We start from the raw sequence: 21,186 nt of genomic DNA, 5'->3' as shown, positions 1-21,186 counted from the left end.
TTTTGTTGTAATAACACCAAAATTCATACGCACGGCTACGGTTTTAGTAAATATTCGTCCTACCATATTGTAACGTTCAGCTTCGAGTGCGCACTGCCATTTTAAGGTGTTTACGGTTCAGTGCGTTAAAACAAGAAAAGTCTCAGGTCAACCTATGTTGAGTTTTTTATCATTTGGCATCTAAATCATATAGTTACACCTAATATTAGTGGCATTTAACTGTGAGAGCTCTGAATATGAGAAACGTCCACCCGAAATTAGCCATTTTGCCATTGAAACCCGTGTAATACATAATTATTGGTATTTAACCTATAGTCAGCAAGAAACAAACAAACCCAATTTCCAAGAAGCAGAAAGAATTTATTATTGATGGGTATGAGCATGGAGAGGTCACTGGGAATCCGGGCTGGGAATAGAGAGACCCTTCTGCTGTTGCTAAGCAAATGCGTTTTTTGGCGGATGTAAAATAACAGCAAGAGGGCATTTAGCTACATCTGAGACGAGTATCTGACCCCACAACACACAAGTAGTTTTTTTTCCGAGAGATCAATGAGGAACTTGCAGATCCTGCAGATACAATGGTATATCAAGATTGCCTAAAGCAAGCGGTGCAGAAACCAGAACTTTATCATCCCATTACTCCTATTACTTTGGGGACAAATAGATTATTTAGAGTACAAGATGACAAACTTAGCAGTGTCAGCATCAAAACTCTCACAGACATCTGTCAGGCACTGTTCATGATCTCATTAGAAAATCCCACACATGAGCGACTCCGTTTATAATTCTAACAATCTACACAAAGTAAAGACTTGAGCATCACTTTATGATGGATTGGCAATGGCTTCACCATGTCCACATTTAACTTTCAAAAAAAAAAAAAAAAAAAAAAACTGTGACATTGCATTTTAAAAACAATAATTCAAGTGCATTATCCAGTCCCCCATGTTTTTATAAACATTTTTCTATTGTTTTGTACAATGTTTGATCTTTCTTACATTTGAGATTTGTTTTCAGTATCATGCAGTCTTAGAACTAAACTTAATTTATTTAGGCCTAATGATTATTATACATGGAAACCCCTAGCCTACTCCAGAGTAGTGACCAACTGAAATATAATGTGTTTTATTTGGTTTCAATAGTTATAATCGATGTATCCATTGTTTAGGAAGAGTAGAAATTGTAAAAGACAGATAACCACCACCAAGAAATTAATGCCCATGGTAACCATTTTGCGCCCAACTTTGCATATTTTTCATGCATTAAACCATATGGCTGGAGCAGGGGTCACTGGCAGTTTACTAAGTGAAAATTACTTAAATAAATGATAACCAATGGTTATGATGGGTCAATGAACTATTCTGGGTATGTTACTTGCAAATCACAAGCCAATAAAGGATTTTTTATACTGTGAAAGTGCTATGTAATTAGCTCATTTTTATCGAAAATAGCGAACTTTCTTCAAAGTAAAACTTCGTTATGGGGTAAAGACCCCAATTTTTTTATTGGTTGGTTGATCATCCCCATTCATAGTCATTCTCATCCAACCCCTGACTTTAATCAGCAAACTTCTTCTTGAGAGTTATTGAATTTTAAAGTTATACCACTTTTACTAATGAAAAAAATTGCAAAAAAGAGGGATTTTGCATTGCATATTACACAATATTCTAGGTGGGTGAGAAAACTGGCAATACTATTTTTGTAACGTCTAATACATAGGTATTTATCAGCAGCAATTTAAATTGTTCCATACTTCTAGAAATTTCATTAGTGCTAGCTAGAAAAATGTGTCATTTTTGAACTGTAAAATTGAAAAAATGGACTTTCCCTGTGGCAATCTTCAAAGAACCGTTACCATGGCAACAAGGGATTTTCGAATTTTTGATCAAGTTACAAAATCATTAGACCCAAATACCTTTCCTATCACAAGATTTAGGCAAATTCCATGAACCTTTATTTTTGGCTTTGTCCGCACATTGCTGAATTGATCCAGACCCCCAGTCTTAAGTCATGGAAATATAAACATCTCTTGACAATGGTATGGACAAAATAAGCCCTTCTGCAAAAATATATAAACTTTTTCAAAGCATACAAGAGGATCTGCCCATGATAGTACCTACCTGTTCATGGCTTTTCTGTAAGCTAGCTCTACAAGTTTCTACTTTCTTCTGAGAAGTACCAAGTTCTTCTTCAATCATCTTTCGCCTTGATAACAAGGTTTCCTCCTCTGTCTCTCCCCCACTCTGCCCCCCGGCTATGCTACTGTCCCTACCTGTTCATGGCTTTTCTGTAAGCTAGCTCTACAAGTTTCTACTTTCTTCTGAGAAGTACCAAGCTCTTCTTCAATCATCTTTCGCCTTGATAACAAGGTTTCCTCCTCTGTCTCTCCCCCACTCTGCCCCCCTGGCTATGCTACTGTCCCTACCTGTTCATGGCTTTTCTGTAAGCTAGCTCTACAAGTTTCTACTTTCTTCTGAGAAGTACCAAGTTCTTCTTCAATCATCTTACGCCTTGATAACAAGGTTTCCTCCCTCTGTCTCTCCCCACTCTGCCCCCCGGCTATGCTACTGTCCCTACCTGTTCATGGCTTTTCTGTAAGCTAGCTCTACAAGTTTCTACTTTCTTCTGAGAAGTACCAAGTTCTTCTTCAATCATCTTAGCCTTGATAACAAGGTTTCCCCCCTCTGTCTCTCCCCCACTGGCTATGCTACTGTCCCTACCTGTTCATGGCTTTTCTGTAAGCTAGCTCTACAAGTTTCTACTTTCTTCTGAGAAGTACCAAGTTCTTCTTCAATCATCTTACGCCTTGATAACAAGGTTTCCTCCTCTGTCTCTCCCCCACTCTGCCCCCCGGCTATGCTACTGTCCCTACCTGTTCATGGCTTTTCTGTAAGCTAGCTCTGCAAGTTTCTACTTTCTTCTGAGAAGTACCAAGTTCTTCTTCAATCATCTTACGCCTTGATAACAAGGTTTCCTCCCTCTGTCTCTCCCCCACTCTGCCCCCCTGGCTATGCTACTGTCCCTACCTGTTCATGGCTTTTCTGTAAGCTAGCTCTGCAAGTTTCTACTTTCTTCTGAGAAGTACCAAGTTCTTCTTCAATCATCTTACGCCTTGATAACAAGGTTTCCTCCTCTGTCTCTCCCCCACTCTGCCCCCCTGGCTATGCTACTGTCCCTACCTGTTCATGGCTTTTCTGTAAGCTAGCTCTACAAGTTTCTACTTTCTTCTGAGAAGTACCAAGTTCTTCTTCAATCATCTTACCCCTTGATAACAAGGTTCCCTCCCTCCGTCTCTCCCCCACTCTGCCCCCCTGGCTATGCTACTGTCCCTACCTGTTCATGGCTTTTCTGTAAGCTAGCTCTACAAGTTTCTACTTTCTTCTGAGAAGTACCAAGTTCTTCTTCAATCATCTTTCGCCTTGATAACAAGGTTTCCTCCCTCTGTCTCTCAAAAGCTTGGTCATATTCATCTCTTTCATCTGAAAGCAAATCAAGAAATCCAAAAGTTTATTTATTTATTTCAGCAACTGAGCTAGGGAGGCAGAGGGCGCTCATTCCCTCACTCTGGTAAAATACCAGCCCGCACCTGGGAGCACCCAATGGGAAATCCAACACCAGAAACAGCATGTTAAACACTGATTCTTTGCAACCAGTTGCAGGTGTTGCAACCCTGGTTAATCTTTCTTTAACCAGGGTAGCCCTTTAGTATCTAATACTAATCTCCAAGGAGAAGGGGGGACTGAATAAACAAATGTACAAACTTAACTTACTGAAGTATATTTGCACAAATAATAAATAATTACATTCATAATATATGTGAATGAACTAATATTTTTAACATTCATCAACAATAATTCATTCATTCTTGATTCTTTCTTTTTTTCTTCTTACATTCTCAAGAAAAGCAGTATGTAAAGCTCTCTATCACTCACTATCTATCAGCAGTTCAACTCTAAATTAACCCCCCTGAGCACTACCTGCCTATCTAACATTGCCTCTGATTGGTCAATTACATGATATCTTCACTTTAATCACCAATCAGAATGGAGCTTTGCAAATAATTCACCCCATATTTTTGCATGGTGAAACTATTCTAACAATGTTGCTGATTGGTTCAATTGATAATGAAAACTTCTTTTTGGCCAATCGGCAGGTAGTTCTCATCGGGTTAACATACTTAACTTTGGTTCACCTCCAAGTTCATTAGTAACATAGGTGCACATTTTGCTGGTCACAATACTAAATCACATAAAGTTAAGTGCCAATTAAACACACACATACAAGAATGGTTTGTCAGCACGCTTGCGGCGCAACCGTAAAAAACTGATTGACATCACTACTGCACTTGAGGTGAACCGAAGCATAGCCTAATCAGAATTAACCTGAGTACACAAAGTCCTCTCTCTCACCATCCATAAGCAGTTCATCTTCAACCTCTTCTTCACTCTCCACTTCATTCATCTGCAGGAAAGCACTGAGACTATTACTAGCCTCCGTATACAATGCCTTGGTTTTCTCCAACACAGTAGCTCTAGCTGATAGTTGCTCCAATAAGTCTGCTGTATTTTGACTGGCTTCTTTGTACAGGGTTTCTAACTTCTTGATTTCCAGTTTCTTAGCTTTAGTATCCTGGTAAGTTTTGGACAAACAATCTAAAGCTTTCCTGCAACAATAATATGTTAATGGGAACATTATAAGTGACTCCAAACAATCTAAAGCTTTCCTGCAACAATGTGTTAATGGGAACATTATCAGCAAGGGTGTGGGTGATCTCTATTGAAAAAAGATGAACTTTGTTCAAAAAAGAGGAAACAAGAGGAAAAGCACTGAAATATGCTCAAAATGGGCTGAAAATGAAAGAAAAAGCTAAAATTTTGCCTCAAAGAAATTGCCAAAAAAGAGGAATTCAGCTTAAAAGAGGAGATTTCACACCCCTTTATCAGTGACTACAATGTGTTAATTGGAACATATCATCAGCTTTACATTTTGACATTTTAATTGATAAAGTGGGATGTTGACTGTGGTGTCATTTTTTGTTGTTGATGGGGGTTTGAACTTTACAATTAGACAAGCAATTATGCAGTGCGGGAATATATGTCCCGCTAATTTTTCTAGGCACATAGTAAAATCCATTTCACTAACATGACTTATGATGGGATTTACTACAGGGACCCTTTGTAAAGTTATGTCTAGTAAAAGGGTATTTGCAACTTGCAAACGGTCACTTGAATGACATACAAAGGATTAAAAGTTTAGTGAAATAGGCCCCGGATCACATAACCAGAACTCATCAAATTATTATAAAAAAAACAAAAAAACTGTGATTCTTCCACAATGCCATTGCCATCCATGTTATTGGTTTTTTTTAATTTTCAAATTTCAGCAAAAACGATGGGTTTTCTAAAAGCCCAAAAGACACTTACCTGAGTCTTCCAACCTTTGCAGTGTTTAATCTACTCTTGGTGCTGTACAGGTATCGGAAGCAATCCAAGAAGCGTCGAAAAGTTCTAGGGCCGATGAAGATCTCGTGTCTCCCTGGGTTCTTGGGGTCTCTGTGTCGAAGCTATTAATTGCAAAAAAATTATTTAGTATAAAATTGAAGTAAATTTAAGTGATTGTTGGAGAATAATAATAATTTTTATTTTTGTGTCTACATGTATACTGTGTCACAAAGGAAAGGGCATAAGCAAGTCCAATGTTTTAGTAGAATACTAGATGCCAGTATATATTGGTAAACATCACCCACAATGAAGCTACCACAATTATACAAATACATGTCATACCATGCTACAAGAAGTACATAAATCCCAGCATATTTTAAAGGCCTATTCAGCAATTTGCTCATTTGTAAGTGAGGATAAGTCATTTAAATTGTCATTGCATATTTTTAAGTGAAAAATGTTGAAAAATTTAAATGACAATTTGGCTGGGATCACTGAATGGGCCTTTAAATCAAATTTCAAAGTTTATTTTTTATTTCTTCTGTGGTCTGGGCTGTGCATATTGCGTACAAGGGTAAACACACAGCTGATAAACAATCAGGCTGCTTGTCTGATCAACAGTCTTGACAACAAGCCGACTTACCCAAAATGGGAGGAGAGGAGACCTTGCCACTTTTACGCGATCGCCGATCACCAGCGCGTACCTTGACCACAGAAGAAATAAAAATTACCTTTATCTCTTACAACTGACCTGTATACGTTCCTTCATTAACAGCTTTGTATACGGCAAGTTTGGTACCTCTTGTGTCTGCACTTTGACAGTGTCTTTCTTGCCATGCAACTTGAGTGTTGTTATGGCAACCGTGTCTTCCGTACTTCCTGCCCAAGGAACTTGATTGCAATCATGGAGGACAAAGCTATGGATGTTGGCTAGGCAAGACACCAGGCTTTCTCTATAGTCATTTAAACAAGAAAACAGACATGTAAAACAAATTGTTTTGTCAGTTTATTTTGCACTAAAAAAAGCCTTCACATTGGGCTATCCATTTCAAATCTGCACACCTCCTATGGAAGACATGAGTTAACCTCCAAAACAGGGGGGGGGGTGTATATTTCAAATGGAGTAACACATTCAGGTAACCCCATTTGAAATTCACACTCCCTGTGTGGATGATTATGGTCATGTCTTCCATAAGGGGTACATGGATATCAAATGGATTAGCCAAGCAGTGTGAAAAGTAACATGTGGCTCTTCCTGTAATGGTTCGTTCATGTTACGCCGCAATTGCTTTGCGGTGCATTGTCGATGTATCCATTACTTTTTGCTGCAACTCAATGCAACTTGTCGCATTGCCAAGTTAAAATGTATTTAACTTTATTGCGATACTGCAAAGCAGTATTTTGCAGTACGATGTAGTGCGGCAACACACCACACCACAAAGCAATTGCGGCGTAGTATGAACAGACCTTTAGGCCTCTTAAGAAATTCAAATCAAGGACTTTATAGAACTTGCAATCCTTGAGATATCTGTCAAAACATGAATAACAACTAAGCTGTCTAATTTGTTTGCCTTTATGCATTACACACAGTTTTAGAGAAGAACGGCAGTCCCTTGCTCAGGCGAGCGCCCTGTTTGTTAATGAGCGATATACGCGGAACTTTGTGTTATCTTCATGAGCGCTGCTCTGCGCCGACCAACGTTTTGACGAATTATCGCCCAATCACATTATCGGTCTGCTGTTATGATTGTCAGATGATTGAATCAGCCAATCAGAACCCCACTTCCTTGTTTAAGCTGTGCATGCTCTCAAAATGTAAACAACTGCTATTCTTCTCTGCTGGAAACTCGGCACGTTGCTCAGCGGCATGATAGTATGAAACCAGCATTACCAGGCACCATAAAACCAGTTTACCATATCAAACATACTCTTTACTCATCTTATGTCTTAAAGAGGAAGCCCCACCAGAGCAGTTCTTCTGGGGTGAACTAAACCTGCCCAGTTATCAAATTAATCAGTGACAAGGCTATCTCTGCATTGACAGGCACTAATTGATGTTTTAATGTTATTGCATCAATTAGCACCTATCAAATTCAGAGATAACCTTGTCACTTATTAATTTGGTAACCAGGCAGGTTTGGCTTACCCCAGAAGAACTGCTCTGGTGGGGCTTCTTCTTTGACCAATTTCTATCACCAAAAGAATATGCTCACAGTAAGTGTGCATTGCTTAACCCCATGAGAGCTACCTGCCTCTTAGTCAAAAAGAAGTTTTCATTATCAATTGGACCAATCAGCAACATTGTTACAATAATTTCACCACACAAAAAAATTTGGGGTGAATTATTTGCAAAGCTCCATTCTGATTGGTGATTAAAATGAAGATATCATGTAATTCACTAATCAGAGACAATGTTAGATCGGCAGGTAGTGCTCAGGGGGTTAAAACAGTACCACAAGACAAGGCTATATAATATAATGGTTCCATCGCTCAAGAAATAAGTTTTCCAATTTTACTTGTAATTCTTACCTAGTTTCTAGGCTGCTCTCTTTGGCCAATGCATGTTTATGTACAAAGTAATTAGCTTCACCAAGCAGAGCACTTTGGGACCAATCACAATTCCAGTTGATCTGCATGCCACTAAGTAGGCCTGGATATTGGCTGTGTAGTAAAGGGCAAAATATAAAGCATTATATATACACTATAGAATACAATGCTAATTCTTACTGACGACTTGTGCAGCTACAGACAGAGAAATGTATATGATAGATTACAAAGAGCTTAACTGTTCATCGACTGATGTGGTGTACAACAAAAATGAATTGCCAAGACTGAACTGCATGAGATCTCACGGTCCGAGTTCGAACTTCCGAGCATATCTCTAATGCTTTATGCGCCATGGGAGGATGGAATGTTCTCTCGGAAGTCAAATTTGTGACAAGGATTACCCCCTATGCTGTCACTGACATTGGACTATTCCATTTGAAATCTACAATACCCATGTGAAAAATGTTTAAAAATGCCTTCCACAGAGGGAGTATGTTTTTCAAATGGAATTTGGTCGGTCAGTTATTTTGAAACCCATACCCCCCCTGTATATGACTACATCCATACCTTCCATGACTGGAGTGAGTATTTCGTATAGAAACTACCCAATTATTTATTCTATTTGAAACCCATACTCCCTTTGTAGAAGATTTCAGCTAAATCTTCTACAGCGGGGTATGGTTTTCAGATAGAATATCCCCAAATACCCACCTGCTTGCGATTCTCAACAAAGAATGCGTCGGAGGCATGCACAGTATAATGTGAAGATTAGTCTTGACCCTAGACACAAAGAATTTAGTTGGATCTATCAACAGATGAGGGAAGTTCCTCTTCATGGCTGGTCCAAGAGCTTGCAGCAGTCCATCTAGTTCATCATTGGAGAAGAGTGGTGGGTATTCACCACATATTAGGAGGCTGTTGATCGCATCCAAGTACACATCTTCTTTCAGATCAGCAGCCTGGAAAAGAATATTTCAAAAATATACTGTCACTTACATTATGTATTCAAATCAATATGAGGGCAAAACCCCAAGTATGCCTGGCTTGAGCGTGAGAGCATGGTCTAATGGTTAGGGTTCAACTCCTGGCGGTGGCTTGGGAAAAAAATGTCTGAAATTAATTGGCAACATCTGTAGATTAAATTCAGACTTCCGCTCTCCCAATGCTTCATTTAGAATTGGGTCAAATGAATCATGAAAGTACTCTGTCCTTCGGAGGGGACATTAAGCCATTGGGCCTGTGTACAGAGAGAGAGAGCCATACCTGTACATGTAACTCGCAGCCAGTTTCGAAAAAGAGTAGGGTGTTAACACCTGACTGTTCCCAACCCGTCCCGGTGTTCAAATGGACCCCAATAGGGGCTTTCTTGGGTTATCCAGGGTTGTCAAAAGCTGAACAAATCAAATCAAATCTTGTGTGCTTGTTTTGTTTTGTCAGAGAATGCAAAAAACACACCCCAAATGTTAAAATAACAGACTGTGCCTCACCCATTTCTTTTAAAATTTTGCAACATCATAAGCATGATACATCTTCAAAGTATACTGCATCACATTTTCAATATAGAATTACTTTGCACACTATCCAATAAACTCACCGTAAAGACTAGTGTGAGCATCTTGCCTTCTGTGCCAGCTAATCTCACCGCTGAACGCAGGCCATCAAAGAAGTTGTTAGGTCTTGATGTATCTATAGGATGTATTGGCATATCTGCTACGTGAAGAGCTAGATTTACTAGTATAGTCAGATGGCTGCCTATAGCTCCAACCATCAGAATGTTACCACTGTATTAAGAAACCACAATGAATAGTATATAAGGCCAAGTAAAATAAATAACATGTATATCATCCCCGCCCTCACCGATTTTTGGAGATTTAAAAATATTTTTATCATTTTTCTTACTTCCTTACTTTGTTTCTAAAATTGTTGTGATGAAAAGACATGCTTTCTTCAAGTTAGTGGTAGGGCTTTGGGGAAATAAGAAAAATAGAAGGGGGCCCCCCCAATTTTATGATGTGTTGACAAACTATTTGCAATTGCAATTTTACACAGAAATGAATGGTAAAAAAAACCCATAATAACAAATAATAAGGACCTCCCTCACCGAATTTTGAATAACTCCGGACGATACACATGTTATTTTTTATTTGGCCTAATCAACATTGAAATGGGCTATTTCAGTTGGGCCAAATATACGGCCATGCGCTTGTGTGCAGCATCGGACATTTATGGGAGCTTGTCTGGGGAATAGGCTATAGGGGTATCACCCCCCCCCCCCTTAAGAATGTTTTTGCTCTTTATATGACTAAATATCATCATCAAATTCTGGTTTGTTTGTTTTTAATTTCCAGATTTGGGGGGGGGGCAAATTTCTGGGAAACTTGCGTCCCTGTAGTGAATCTAGAGACTATGAAGAGACTTACCTGCTGTGGAAACTGAGGACTCTGTGCAACCTTATGACATGATATATGACATCATCAGACAACATGATATTGATAGTGACATTGCCAAACTCTTCATTGTAGCGGGTCAGGTGCAGGTGAACACACTTGTGTACTTGTTCTAGACTTTCAACTGGCTGTAATGCAACCTACAGATGTTACAAAAAGCAAATTGTTTCAAATGTTTGAAAACAAAAAAATGCAAGAAATTTGGGATAGTTGTGGCATAATCATTGTGGCAAAAACAACATTATTTAGATTTGTTATATGTGCCAAAGGACCAACTAACTTAAAAAAATAAAAACCAGTTTAATTTTTACATGTCTGTCACCAAATGAAATAGTTGAGCTGTGTTACTTAATATTCTATGTATGACATAAAAGTTGTTGCAAGTCGTCTGCCGTAAGGGTGCGGTACATATTGCTTCATCCCTGTGTCTGTGTGATTACGCACATACTATGTATGACCACATGTTCATAAAAGTTGTTGCATGTCGTCTGCTATATGGTCGTAAGGGTGCAATAGTTTTTGATACATCCCTTTGTCTGCATGATTATGTGCACGCAGGGATGTAGTCAAAATGCAGCGCAGGAACGCTGACGCAATTGACCAATGAGATATCGGGATTACCTAATAAATATTTATGAGGTATAGTAATAATTACTACCAAATACCGTTTCTCTGTTTTGCATGCTATATGCAGCACCTATAACATGTTACTAATCTGTGACTGGTCAAAACATGGGATCGCTGTCAACATTGCTCCACCCATAGACAGTACATGCATACAATGATGCAGAAATCAATATTATAATGGTGGAATATAATTGCTCATTTGTTTCTACTCACCCTGATAGACTTTTGAGACAGAGAAGTAACAGGCCTCTGGTAACTCCTGGCTTCTATTGGGAATGTTACAAAGTGATCATAACATCCTTCTCCTTCAAGATTCTGTGGAAAATGCTGAAACATTTACACAAAAATATTACATTATAATTATGAGTATATTCTGAAATTTGAAATCTGAAGTTACTTTTTTAAAGCTGGCAACTATTGATGTCTGTGACCACCTGAGACAGTAAATTGAACACGCTCTATAGATAAGCTTATCGTCGTTATAATGCAAGCCTTTTGATTTATATACAGCTTTGCAAGATCATCATGTCATACATTTCTAATCCTTACACACAGGACATTCATAAGAAGTAAACTATACTCATCAAACTGGATCATCTTCATCAAGCATTTGGATCCAGAATCAATCACTTCCCAATTTTCATCATAGGCACTCTTATAGTTACCTCTTTAAGAATTTCAGTCAAGTTCTCACTGAACCAGTTGACGTCTGCTGTACGACATAGTCTGTCTTGCATGATGCGTGTCACCTCATGTTTCCATAGCGATACAACCATATTAGCTTCCCCTCGTGCTTCCTCTGACAATCTGCGCAAACACTGTGAAATAGACAAAAAGGAGAAAAGAAATAGGAAATGAGAAGAGTGATTGCTACTGTAACATATCATGTTGTCTATCTTTTTTTTTGTTCTTCTCTTTCAATCATCATCCCTCCTTTAAAAGTGTCTTTGTATTGGATAATTGTTGTTTGATGTCTCCTGGTTACCACATCTAGCAACTGCTACTATCCTGAGCAACAAGTAGGGATGCAGATGTAGCAAATATCCATTTATTAATTCTAAGTGGAGCTCTAACAGAGACGGGTGATGAATTACCTGACATTGCATTCCTTTCATATGATCACATGGCGTTGCATTCATATCACATGATAATCACATGGCATTGCAAAATCATAATGCTATAATATTTTGCAGTAAACCTTTGATGAGAGCGTATTTTAAGCACACATAGTGTACTTACTGCGTTGAAACACACTTGTCTCTGATTGGCTGCTGAGGCGATCTGCTGTTGCCAAGTGGAAATTTATGAATGAATTTTGCGCCGTATGCGTTGTAAGCTCTGACTTTCCTACATCACGATAGTACGCGCTTGTCAAAGGGTTACTGCAAAATATTATAATCAGATTCTCATACAAAGAGTGACCTTTGTGGCAACACATACCTGGAATGCTTTGGTCAGGTCTCTCAGTGTAAACATATAGTGATGCTTTCCAGGGACAGGGGATGGTCTCAGCACTTTCTTGACAGATGTCAGCAGTTGGCAGGATGCATTGACAATGGCCTCATGAAGCTCCTGAGCCAGACTTTGTGCATTGTTTTTGGTCATGTTTCCATCCAATATGGCATCCATGATACTCTGTAGGGCTGAGTTTTGTGGTTCTGGTACACTTATCACAACAAAGTGTCTCTGTAAGAGAAATGATAGGAATGTTCAATAAATGACAGGTATAATGTGTTATTACATAATCATAAGGCAACGGAAAAAAATATGTTCTACGGGCGGGCGGACCTTTCAAGTATGGTTGGTAGGTCAGGCTTTTTTATTTTTGGAAATGACCCAAAAAAAATCACACAAATCTGTAAAAATTTGCAATTTGGGAAAATACAAAAACAAAAATTTTGTTTGTGAAATTGTCAAAATTTGGGCAGTATTCGTTGTACTGAAAAATCTGGGTCGGTCGGGCCCGTAGAACAGGGTTTTCTTTTTTTGTCCCTTAACTCTCTCCACGCGGGTGTCGACTGCAGACGACAAGTTTCAAACTTTTTAAAAAAAAATCAGCATGAAAAATGCATCAAAATGAGTACAAACAAGCCTAGTATTGGTTCGGTGGTTCTTGACATAGCTCTTGATATTTTGAGAAAATATCTCAAAACTTGAACTTTTTATGTTGAAGCCTATGCCTAGCACGCAGAGCATTAATATTGCACTACTTATTGTGGACAGCATTGATATGCTTTGTGAACCTAAGCCGAAGTTTTCCAAACACAGCTGCCATTTGTTTATGGATGACCCATGGTATAATTCCGGGTCACCAACGCTTACACAAACGCAACTATTTAGCCTGAACACAAATCTGCATGAAAGACACAATCAAGCGTTGGATATGTCTTGTGTAAGAGATTGATGTTAACATTGCCAAAAATTGATTATTCCAAATCTTTCCATTACAGTCATATTGTGAAGTGCCAAATAGTGTCGGTGTTAGTTTGATATGTTAGGAAAAAAGTTTACCTGATGACCCCATGTTGTCATAGGCTAAATAAGCTGTATTTTGGCTCAAAAGGGTACTGTGATTCATGACATTTCTTGTCTGCTACTTTGACCCCCTAGCTTACTGAATAAATACCGCTCACTGCACCTGGTTTTCCTAACTTTTCCAATCTTAATTTGAAATGGCAGTTGTCTTATTGAATATCAAATCAATCAATCAGTCACAGACAATTCTTAGTCAGTGGGAGTGGTCTAGTTTGTAGACACATAATCTGATTGGACAATCGCATGATTTCGGGTGCCATCTATCAGGCCGTAGACGATAATAACGCGTAACACGCTTGTAGAGGTGCGCGTATGTGTCGCGTTGTATGCGTAGACTAGTGCGGGATACGCGACACGCTAGCAGTACTCGCAACAGAATACGTGTGAAGTTGTAAACAAGTTTTGTTCATTTTATAATAGGGGGAGTTTTTATGACGGTAACTTTGCTTTGGCTTAACAAAGTAATTTACAGTTAATAAAATAATATTTAACTGACTAAGAACGAGAATAAACAATAGGAATTGTTGTCTTTACTATCCTCTACCTAGTGCACCGGCATCCACTACTCAAAATATTGGACCTGCCTGTCGTCTATCACACGGTAGAGGATAGTAAAACAAGAATTCTATCGCTTATTCTCTATTCCCCACCCCTCTTTCACTCACTCATAACAGTGCAGAATGTTGGTTGGGATGAGGCCCTATTTCAGGAAATTCTTGTTCTGAAATTGGAACAAGAATTTCCTGGAAAAATGCCTCATCCAAACCAACATTAACCTACCACCCACTTGTCACTTACCAAAAGTCTATCAGGTAGTGTCCTATTATTAGCACTTGGGTACACATTACTCGTAAATGAGGACAATATCATCAAATCCTGTATAGTCCTCCATTCAAATGGTTTCTGCAGCGTAACAAGAACCTTATCATCCATCAGTTGGCGTAGTAACTCGTTGCATCGCTGTATACCATGCTCATCAGATGGGGGAAGATTCAGATCATCAATAAATAGCTGGAAACGCTTGTTATCTCTGGCACCGTACACAAAGCCTCTTCTATGGTGGATGTTATTTTCAATGAACTGCTGCAGTTGTGAGGCGGTTGAGGCACCAGAGAACACCAGTCTTTTGGTTACTTGGTATGATGGGTCTGTGGGGAGATAAAGGTAAATTGATTATGGTGGATGTTATTTTCAATGAACTGCTGCAGTTGTGAGGCGGTTGAGGCACCAGAGAACACCAGTCTTTTGGTTACTTGGTATGATGGGTCTGTGGGGAGATAAAGGTAAATTGATTATAGTGGATGTTATTTTCAATGAACTGCTGTAGTTGTGAGGCAGTTGAGGCACCAGAGAACACCAGTCTTTTGGTATGATGGGTCTATGGGGAGATAAAGGTAATTTGATGAAGGAGCAAAAACATGGCAAAACAGTTGAATAACTTCTGATAATCCTAATCTAACCAATCCTAATCCAGTAAATCCTAATCCAAATTTTAATCCTAATTGTAATTCAACTATGATAATACTTCATCTCTTTCCCCATTGAGCAAATATTAAAGGTGGAACAGAAAAAGTAATTCTGTTTTTCCTGTTCCTCCATTGCTTGATGGCAAAACTGATCAAATACCTTGCTTATTCATGTTAAAAAAATCCACCATTTTTCTTGTCAATCTAACCCTAGAACCTAATATCCATAGGTGAATAAACAGATTGGAATTTTCCATGCCTGTGCCCCCTAGGCGTATTAGAATTCAGCTGACGCCGGTACAGCGTACAGACCTGGTGACATCGCTTATCTTACACGCGCGAAGTTTCTTTTGTGTACGCTCTTTTGAGTTTGCTCACGCGGTACCTGACTTAGCGTCGATCCCCACGGGCAACATGTCATGTTTCCCATCTATCCCATTCCAAACTTAAACCTTAAAACAAGGTAAAAATAACAGTAATGCAAAGATGCTTCATGTCAAATGTACACTTATTTGCTATCAGTGAAATAAAAGTTAATATGTCACTTACCAAGTGAATTGATGAAATCATTCATCATTGCAGTCTTGCCGGACCCTGGTGGGCCAACTAGCAGTACATGCATGTTGGATAGATTAGCAAACTCCAACAGGACTCGGGTGCGAATCTAGGTAAGGAACAAAATGAGAGGCATAGATAAGATGAATCAAGTGAGTCAATTATAAGCTGATGGTATGCATGCTGGATAGATTAGCACACTCCAGGACTCATTGCGAATCTTGGTAATTTTATGGACTGAGAGATCGATGACTGATTTGCCGCACTTTGTGCTTATGAAGAATAGGCAACACTGACTATGATCGAGCTGGGATCAAATGAGGTTTCATTTGTTCATCTTTTCTCTTTATTCATTCCTTCTTTTCTTTTCATTTGCCATGAAGCACAGGGGAGTTAGGGTTAATCAATTCCATAGTGCTGGTTCAGATATTTGTAGTTTGACCAATGTTTTAATCTCAAGGCAATTTTACAAATTTAAATAAAAAACAAAGAGATAGACTGTGAGATGAATTTGTGTCAACAGTATCTACAAATACATATAAATCTCTCCTATTGAGGGCGCACTACCAAATCATTCCATGTTTTATGTACTTGCGAAATGTGGTTAAAAGAGTCAGCAACTTATTTGAGCTTGTTGCTGCTTTTTGTTCTAAACTTGTCTCAAATTTTGCATGTTTTTAGCTCATTTGGTTCTGACATGTGTCTACATGAAGAAGTGTGTGAAAAAATCACAAATTTTTATTTGAAAGATGAAGTTTTGGAGTGAATTTGAACAACTTCCAGTTTCCAAAATTGAGTGAGTTTTAAGGGTTTTAAATCTGCATATTTTTTGCGGCAAAAGAGTGAAAAAGTCAATGGTCTACTCCAGATGCAGATAAAAAAATAATATTTAAAACAATTTCAGCTTTAAATTGATACCAAGTTTCATATCCCAAGTCAAGTATTGTTCACCAGGCTTAAAATGAGGCCTAAAGATAACTTCTTTACTATGTATTTCAATGGGGTGTTCAGCCAGTGGTGCACCCTCTAATTTGTCTTGCATATAATTAGGCTAAAATCAGCTCTTTGTACCCTGAAATCACATTCACTACAGACAGACAGGCACACACCCAGACACACAGACAGAAACAAACTTACAGTGTCAACTGTATCCACATATATCTCTCCTAGTAGGTCATGTGTATCATTATAGGCTACTTCTGGGACCCTTGACATCCATGGATCCCATTCACCAGACTCATCAACATAGTAGTCATACACAGATATGTCGTGATCATAGTCAGGCAACCTGCCAGAAACAAAAAGGAAATATTTGAAGTCAATTGCCGCCTACAATACCTTCATAAAATATCAAATTAACAATATGAGTTACAAAATAATGTCATAAAACTATCATGCCTTACAGTTCAACCCATCCAATGTGTTATAATGAAACCTTACAACAATCAAAATCAACTCACGCTGAGGTCAGTGTCCTGAGTAGATCACTAAAATTCTTGCGGTCATTGTCTTCCAAGAGTCCACCAAATGACCAGATGAGACAGAAGAGAAACAGTCGTTCAATGTGAAGCTCTCCACCAATCTGTAGGTGTTCACTCAGCATGGCTGTCAGTAGGCCAAGACAGGTATTGAACAACCCTACTTCACACACTTTCACTTGGGGTCTGTATGGTATGGAAGAAAAGTATATGAAAGTATAAACACTACATAGAGCAATAATTTTGAACAAGCCTACTTCACACACTCAGTGGCGTAGCGTGGGTTATCACATTGGGGGGCACCAACCATGATTGGGGGCACCGGATCTGATTGAGGGGGCACAAGCCATTTTCCGGCAATTTTTCTATGGGATTTAAAAAAAATTTCAGATAGATTGGGGTGGGGGGCACATTGTGCTTACACTCTCACTGACTAGATATAAAGCGTAAATATGCACTCACTGACTAGACACAAAAATATATCCGGTAAGCAGTGTTCTTTGATGTTTTTCTTAGTGGTATGATAATAATGCCCCTTTTATAGTGGGCACTTGTTTTTGGTGTGTTCAGTACTCACTTTGTTTCAAACATGACAAAATTCACAACAGCATCCATCACCTTATTGAAGGCTTTCTGCATACACTGTAATCAAAGACAGATGCCATCATTTAATACATTGCTATTTAAGGTACAAGCTACAGATATAAATATGCACATGCAGCAAAATAGCCACAATATCAAATCAAAATCATGTATCTATACCATATATACAGTAAGCCAAAAAATTATGGTACCAGTTATGTTCACCTCCTGTATATCCTAAACAAAGTCATATATGTCATAATTGGAACCAGCAGCCAATAGCTGCATCTTGTAGCTCGAATTTAAGACCTCATTTGTTGAAATTGTTTAAGAAATAAAGACACAGCGATCCCAAAAACCAAGGAAGATACCAATGTAAAAGTTGCAGTTTGCTGCATTGCATGCCCTATTGATTTGTACACAAAGGTTTGTGAACTAGAAAACTAGCGCCACGCACCCATTGATTAGCACGTTAAAACTAGCGTCGTGCTTTCATTGATTAGAGCACAAAAGTGCAACTTTTGATTTTGTTTCTTCATTAAGTTTTAGATCACTGTTTCTTTAATTCTCGACCAATTTCAACAAATGAGGTCTTAAATCAGAGCTAAAGAGTAAAGGTATTGACTGTTTGTTTTAATTTTGACACAGTTGTCTTTATTTAGGATATACAGGGGTGAACACAACTGGTAGTTGGTACCTTAATTCTAGCTTACTGTATAACCAAAATGTGTACATCCATATCAAGGGTCTCATTTCACATAACAGCTAGGAATAAATACCAGACTCATCTCAAGTGGAGGTCACTTCAATTCATCCCCAAGTCACATGGTTAAGGAATGTTCTCTGTATTTCCAAACCATGTAACTTGGGGATGATTATAAGTGACCTCCACTTGTGATGAGTCTGATATTTATTCCTATATATTATGTAAGAGAGACACATGTAGCAGCCGGCATGTGCATCGTTTTGATATGGATGTACTAAATTCTAAAAAAAAAGCATGGTGATTTATAGTGCGCTATGCACAGGCACAACGCCAAGACGTTGATCCACAAGCCTCAGCTTTACAGGTTGTCGCTGACCACTATGGCCCCACATCATTCCATAAACCATTTAAGGCCAGAGTAATGGAAGACTCATTCGTTCACGCCCGAATTTGAGATTTCTTGATATTTATCAACACTAAGATGTACTCTTTCACTTGAAACTGATAAAATACAACTTGCTAATATTTACTCGTATTTTTGCTTGATTTGTTTCACTCTTTTCAACTCTAAAAAGTCACATGGCTCAAGACAGCTTAGTAAATTGGCGGAAATAATGAGTCAGCAATGCTTGCTGAATGCGAAATATCTTGATTACGCGCGCGATTCGCTAAGCGTGACGCGGCGCAACTCTGCGCGTATGTCCAACGCAGTCTAGGCGCATTCGGTTTGTTGTTCACGCCAACAAATGTGGTGTAAACAAAACAAAAATTTGCAGTCAAAATGCCACTTAGATTTTTTAATTATTTTGAATTTTGGCGCACTGAAAGCAGACATTATAAATTTATTGGTGCAAAAAGATGCATATTTAGACCATGTACCAGATACAGCTTTTACAAGCGTGAAAGTCTTACCGTTTTAAAATATAGGGACGTTTTGTGCATAATTTTGACATTTTTTTACTAAAACGTCGATTTCTCAGAGTTCACTTTTGACAATATTGCACGATTTTTGTGACAAGATAACTCGAAAAATATGCAAGCAAAAGGTAAACTTTTTGCACTATCGTTTAGAGTACATCAAAGCCTAGGGAAGGTTTTCTCATTTTTTCAAAATATTTGTTTTAAACAAAAATATACACCATTCTGTGCAATTTTTAGCTTAATAGAGTGACAAAATTGCTTTTTTCACATGTTTTTTTTCAATATTTCGAAAAAAGAGACGAATTTAAAAAAAATAAAAAAACCTTCCCTAAGTTCATGTCTCTTCTTTATAAAAAGCTAACTGAATTTTTTTTACTCCGAACGGATTTTTTTCTAAGTTGTCACAAAAAATTGGGGTAAAAAGTGAATTTTTGCGATTTTTCAAAAACTCGAGATTTTTGAACAAATCTGACGTCACCATGGGATTCCTTGACTCATTTCCTTTCCAAAAATGTATAGTTTTATATACTTTTGACATACAATTCAGAAATAATGATGCTCGAAAAGGTCCATGTTCTCTCCCATTACACTGGCCTTAACAACAAATCAGGGATTTGCTGTTACAAGAGCACACACCCTAGACATTCCACAAATAACCATCGCAACCAGGATCAGCTCCCCGAGTTTCGTACAGGTTACAATGAGACAATTAGCAGTAAGTTCCTTGTCCAGGGGAATTTCAAGCTAACTCAATTTTCCATGAGAGCGTTCTAGGCACCGCCAGGGTTCTAACCCGCAACCTCTCGCACCATAGTCAAACGCCTTATCGATTGAGCTACTAGTGGTATTATCTGCATGCTTCAAATTATATGTTTAGAAAGTCTGCCCCAACCAAGATGTGTTCATTCAGTTACACTTGATCTACAGAGAACATAGGAGCTCATTTCTCCATGGCACTGTGTCTCTCTGCTTAGTGATTTTATCCAAAAATGCTACAACTGGGAAAACTACTCACATGAATTTCTTGCTGGTTGCGGCTTTCTAGCCAAGCCTGGGCTATTGGACGCCATCCTAACACATCTGGTCCCAAGTATACTATGCCCTGCCAAATAAAGAGTTGCATTCAGGTTAATTTTCTGCAGTGAAACGGGAACATCAGAGAGAAAGATATGAAGGAAAGAGGGAATAAGAAAGACTGATAGACAGACAGCCAGACAGAGGCAATGAGATGGAAAGATTGATGGATAAAGAATATGTGAGTGACATAGACGGACAAAACAGTGCAGTAGGTTAGCCAGGACTTTATCTGAGGGGGGTGGGGGCAAAAGAGGGAAGGGGGGGGGGGGCAAGGGTATATTCATGGGGGATAATTTTGACGAAAATGGTCAAAATGGGCTAAAAGGTTAAAAAAAAGCAGCAAAAAGAGGGAAGGGGGGGCAAGGGTATATTCAAGGGGGGATAATTTTGACGAAAATTGTCAAAATGGGCTAAAAAGTATAAAAAAGCATAAGAATCTTAAATATCCGGGCAGCCAGCATCCCACAGGTGGAGGGGGAGCATGAGGAAGCAAGGCTTTTCACAAGGGGAAGCTATGCATCAGTGGGAGATAAGGAGAAAGGTAGAGAAAGGAAGTGAAAGATTGTGAGATAGACAGACATCAAACATATTTCATACAGATATGAATTATTGTGTAATGTGTTTAAATTAAAATATAAGCAACAGAAGCAATACAAGTCTTGTATGCCTATCACACATGTGCACACACACACACACACACAAATATGCACACACTTCAACTCTGGGTTGGTAGGTTTTTGCAGCAGGTGGTTTTAACCACTAATTTTCTGAGCGTAATTGTCATTTTAAGTAACATATTAAGAA

The 21,186-nt window shown here is 38.6% G+C and overlaps 1 protein-coding gene across 1 annotated transcript in view; it reads right to left on the bottom strand.

The window, feature by feature from the left end:
• LOC140157398 (dynein axonemal heavy chain 5-like) overlaps positions 1–21,186 on the bottom strand; it is a 120,149-nt gene that overhangs the window by 51,996 nt on the left and 46,967 nt on the right. Inside the window, exons 31-47 of the mRNA XM_072180580.1 lie at positions 20,321–20,407; positions 17,674–17,738; positions 17,079–17,282; positions 16,756–16,906; positions 15,613–15,727; positions 14,396–14,745; positions 12,503–12,748; positions 11,728–11,880; positions 11,276–11,389; positions 10,409–10,575; positions 9,583–9,769; positions 8,700–8,947; positions 7,971–8,102; positions 6,193–6,394; positions 5,424–5,563; positions 4,410–4,663; positions 3,334–3,479 (exon numbers count right to left, since the gene is read on the bottom strand). Of these exons, the coding sequence (XP_072036681.1) occupies positions 3,334–3,479; positions 4,410–4,663; positions 5,424–5,563; positions 6,193–6,394; positions 7,971–8,102; positions 8,700–8,947; positions 9,583–9,769; positions 10,409–10,575; positions 11,276–11,389; positions 11,728–11,880; positions 12,503–12,748; positions 14,396–14,745; positions 15,613–15,727; positions 16,756–16,906; positions 17,079–17,282; positions 17,674–17,738; positions 20,321–20,407 (2,961 nt within the window). The remainder of the gene's footprint in view (positions 1–3,333; positions 3,480–4,409; positions 4,664–5,423; positions 5,564–6,192; positions 6,395–7,970; positions 8,103–8,699; positions 8,948–9,582; positions 9,770–10,408; positions 10,576–11,275; positions 11,390–11,727; positions 11,881–12,502; positions 12,749–14,395; positions 14,746–15,612; positions 15,728–16,755; positions 16,907–17,078; positions 17,283–17,673; positions 17,739–20,320; positions 20,408–21,186) is intronic.

This window comes from Amphiura filiformis, chromosome 7 (genome assembly GCF_039555335.1).
Source record: "Amphiura filiformis chromosome 7, Afil_fr2py, whole genome shotgun sequence".
Taxonomy (NCBI): domain Eukaryota; kingdom Metazoa; phylum Echinodermata; class Ophiuroidea; order Amphilepidida; family Amphiuridae; genus Amphiura; species Amphiura filiformis.
Note: the sequence above shows the minus strand (reverse complement) of the source record. Positions and strands in the feature narration are given on the sequence as shown.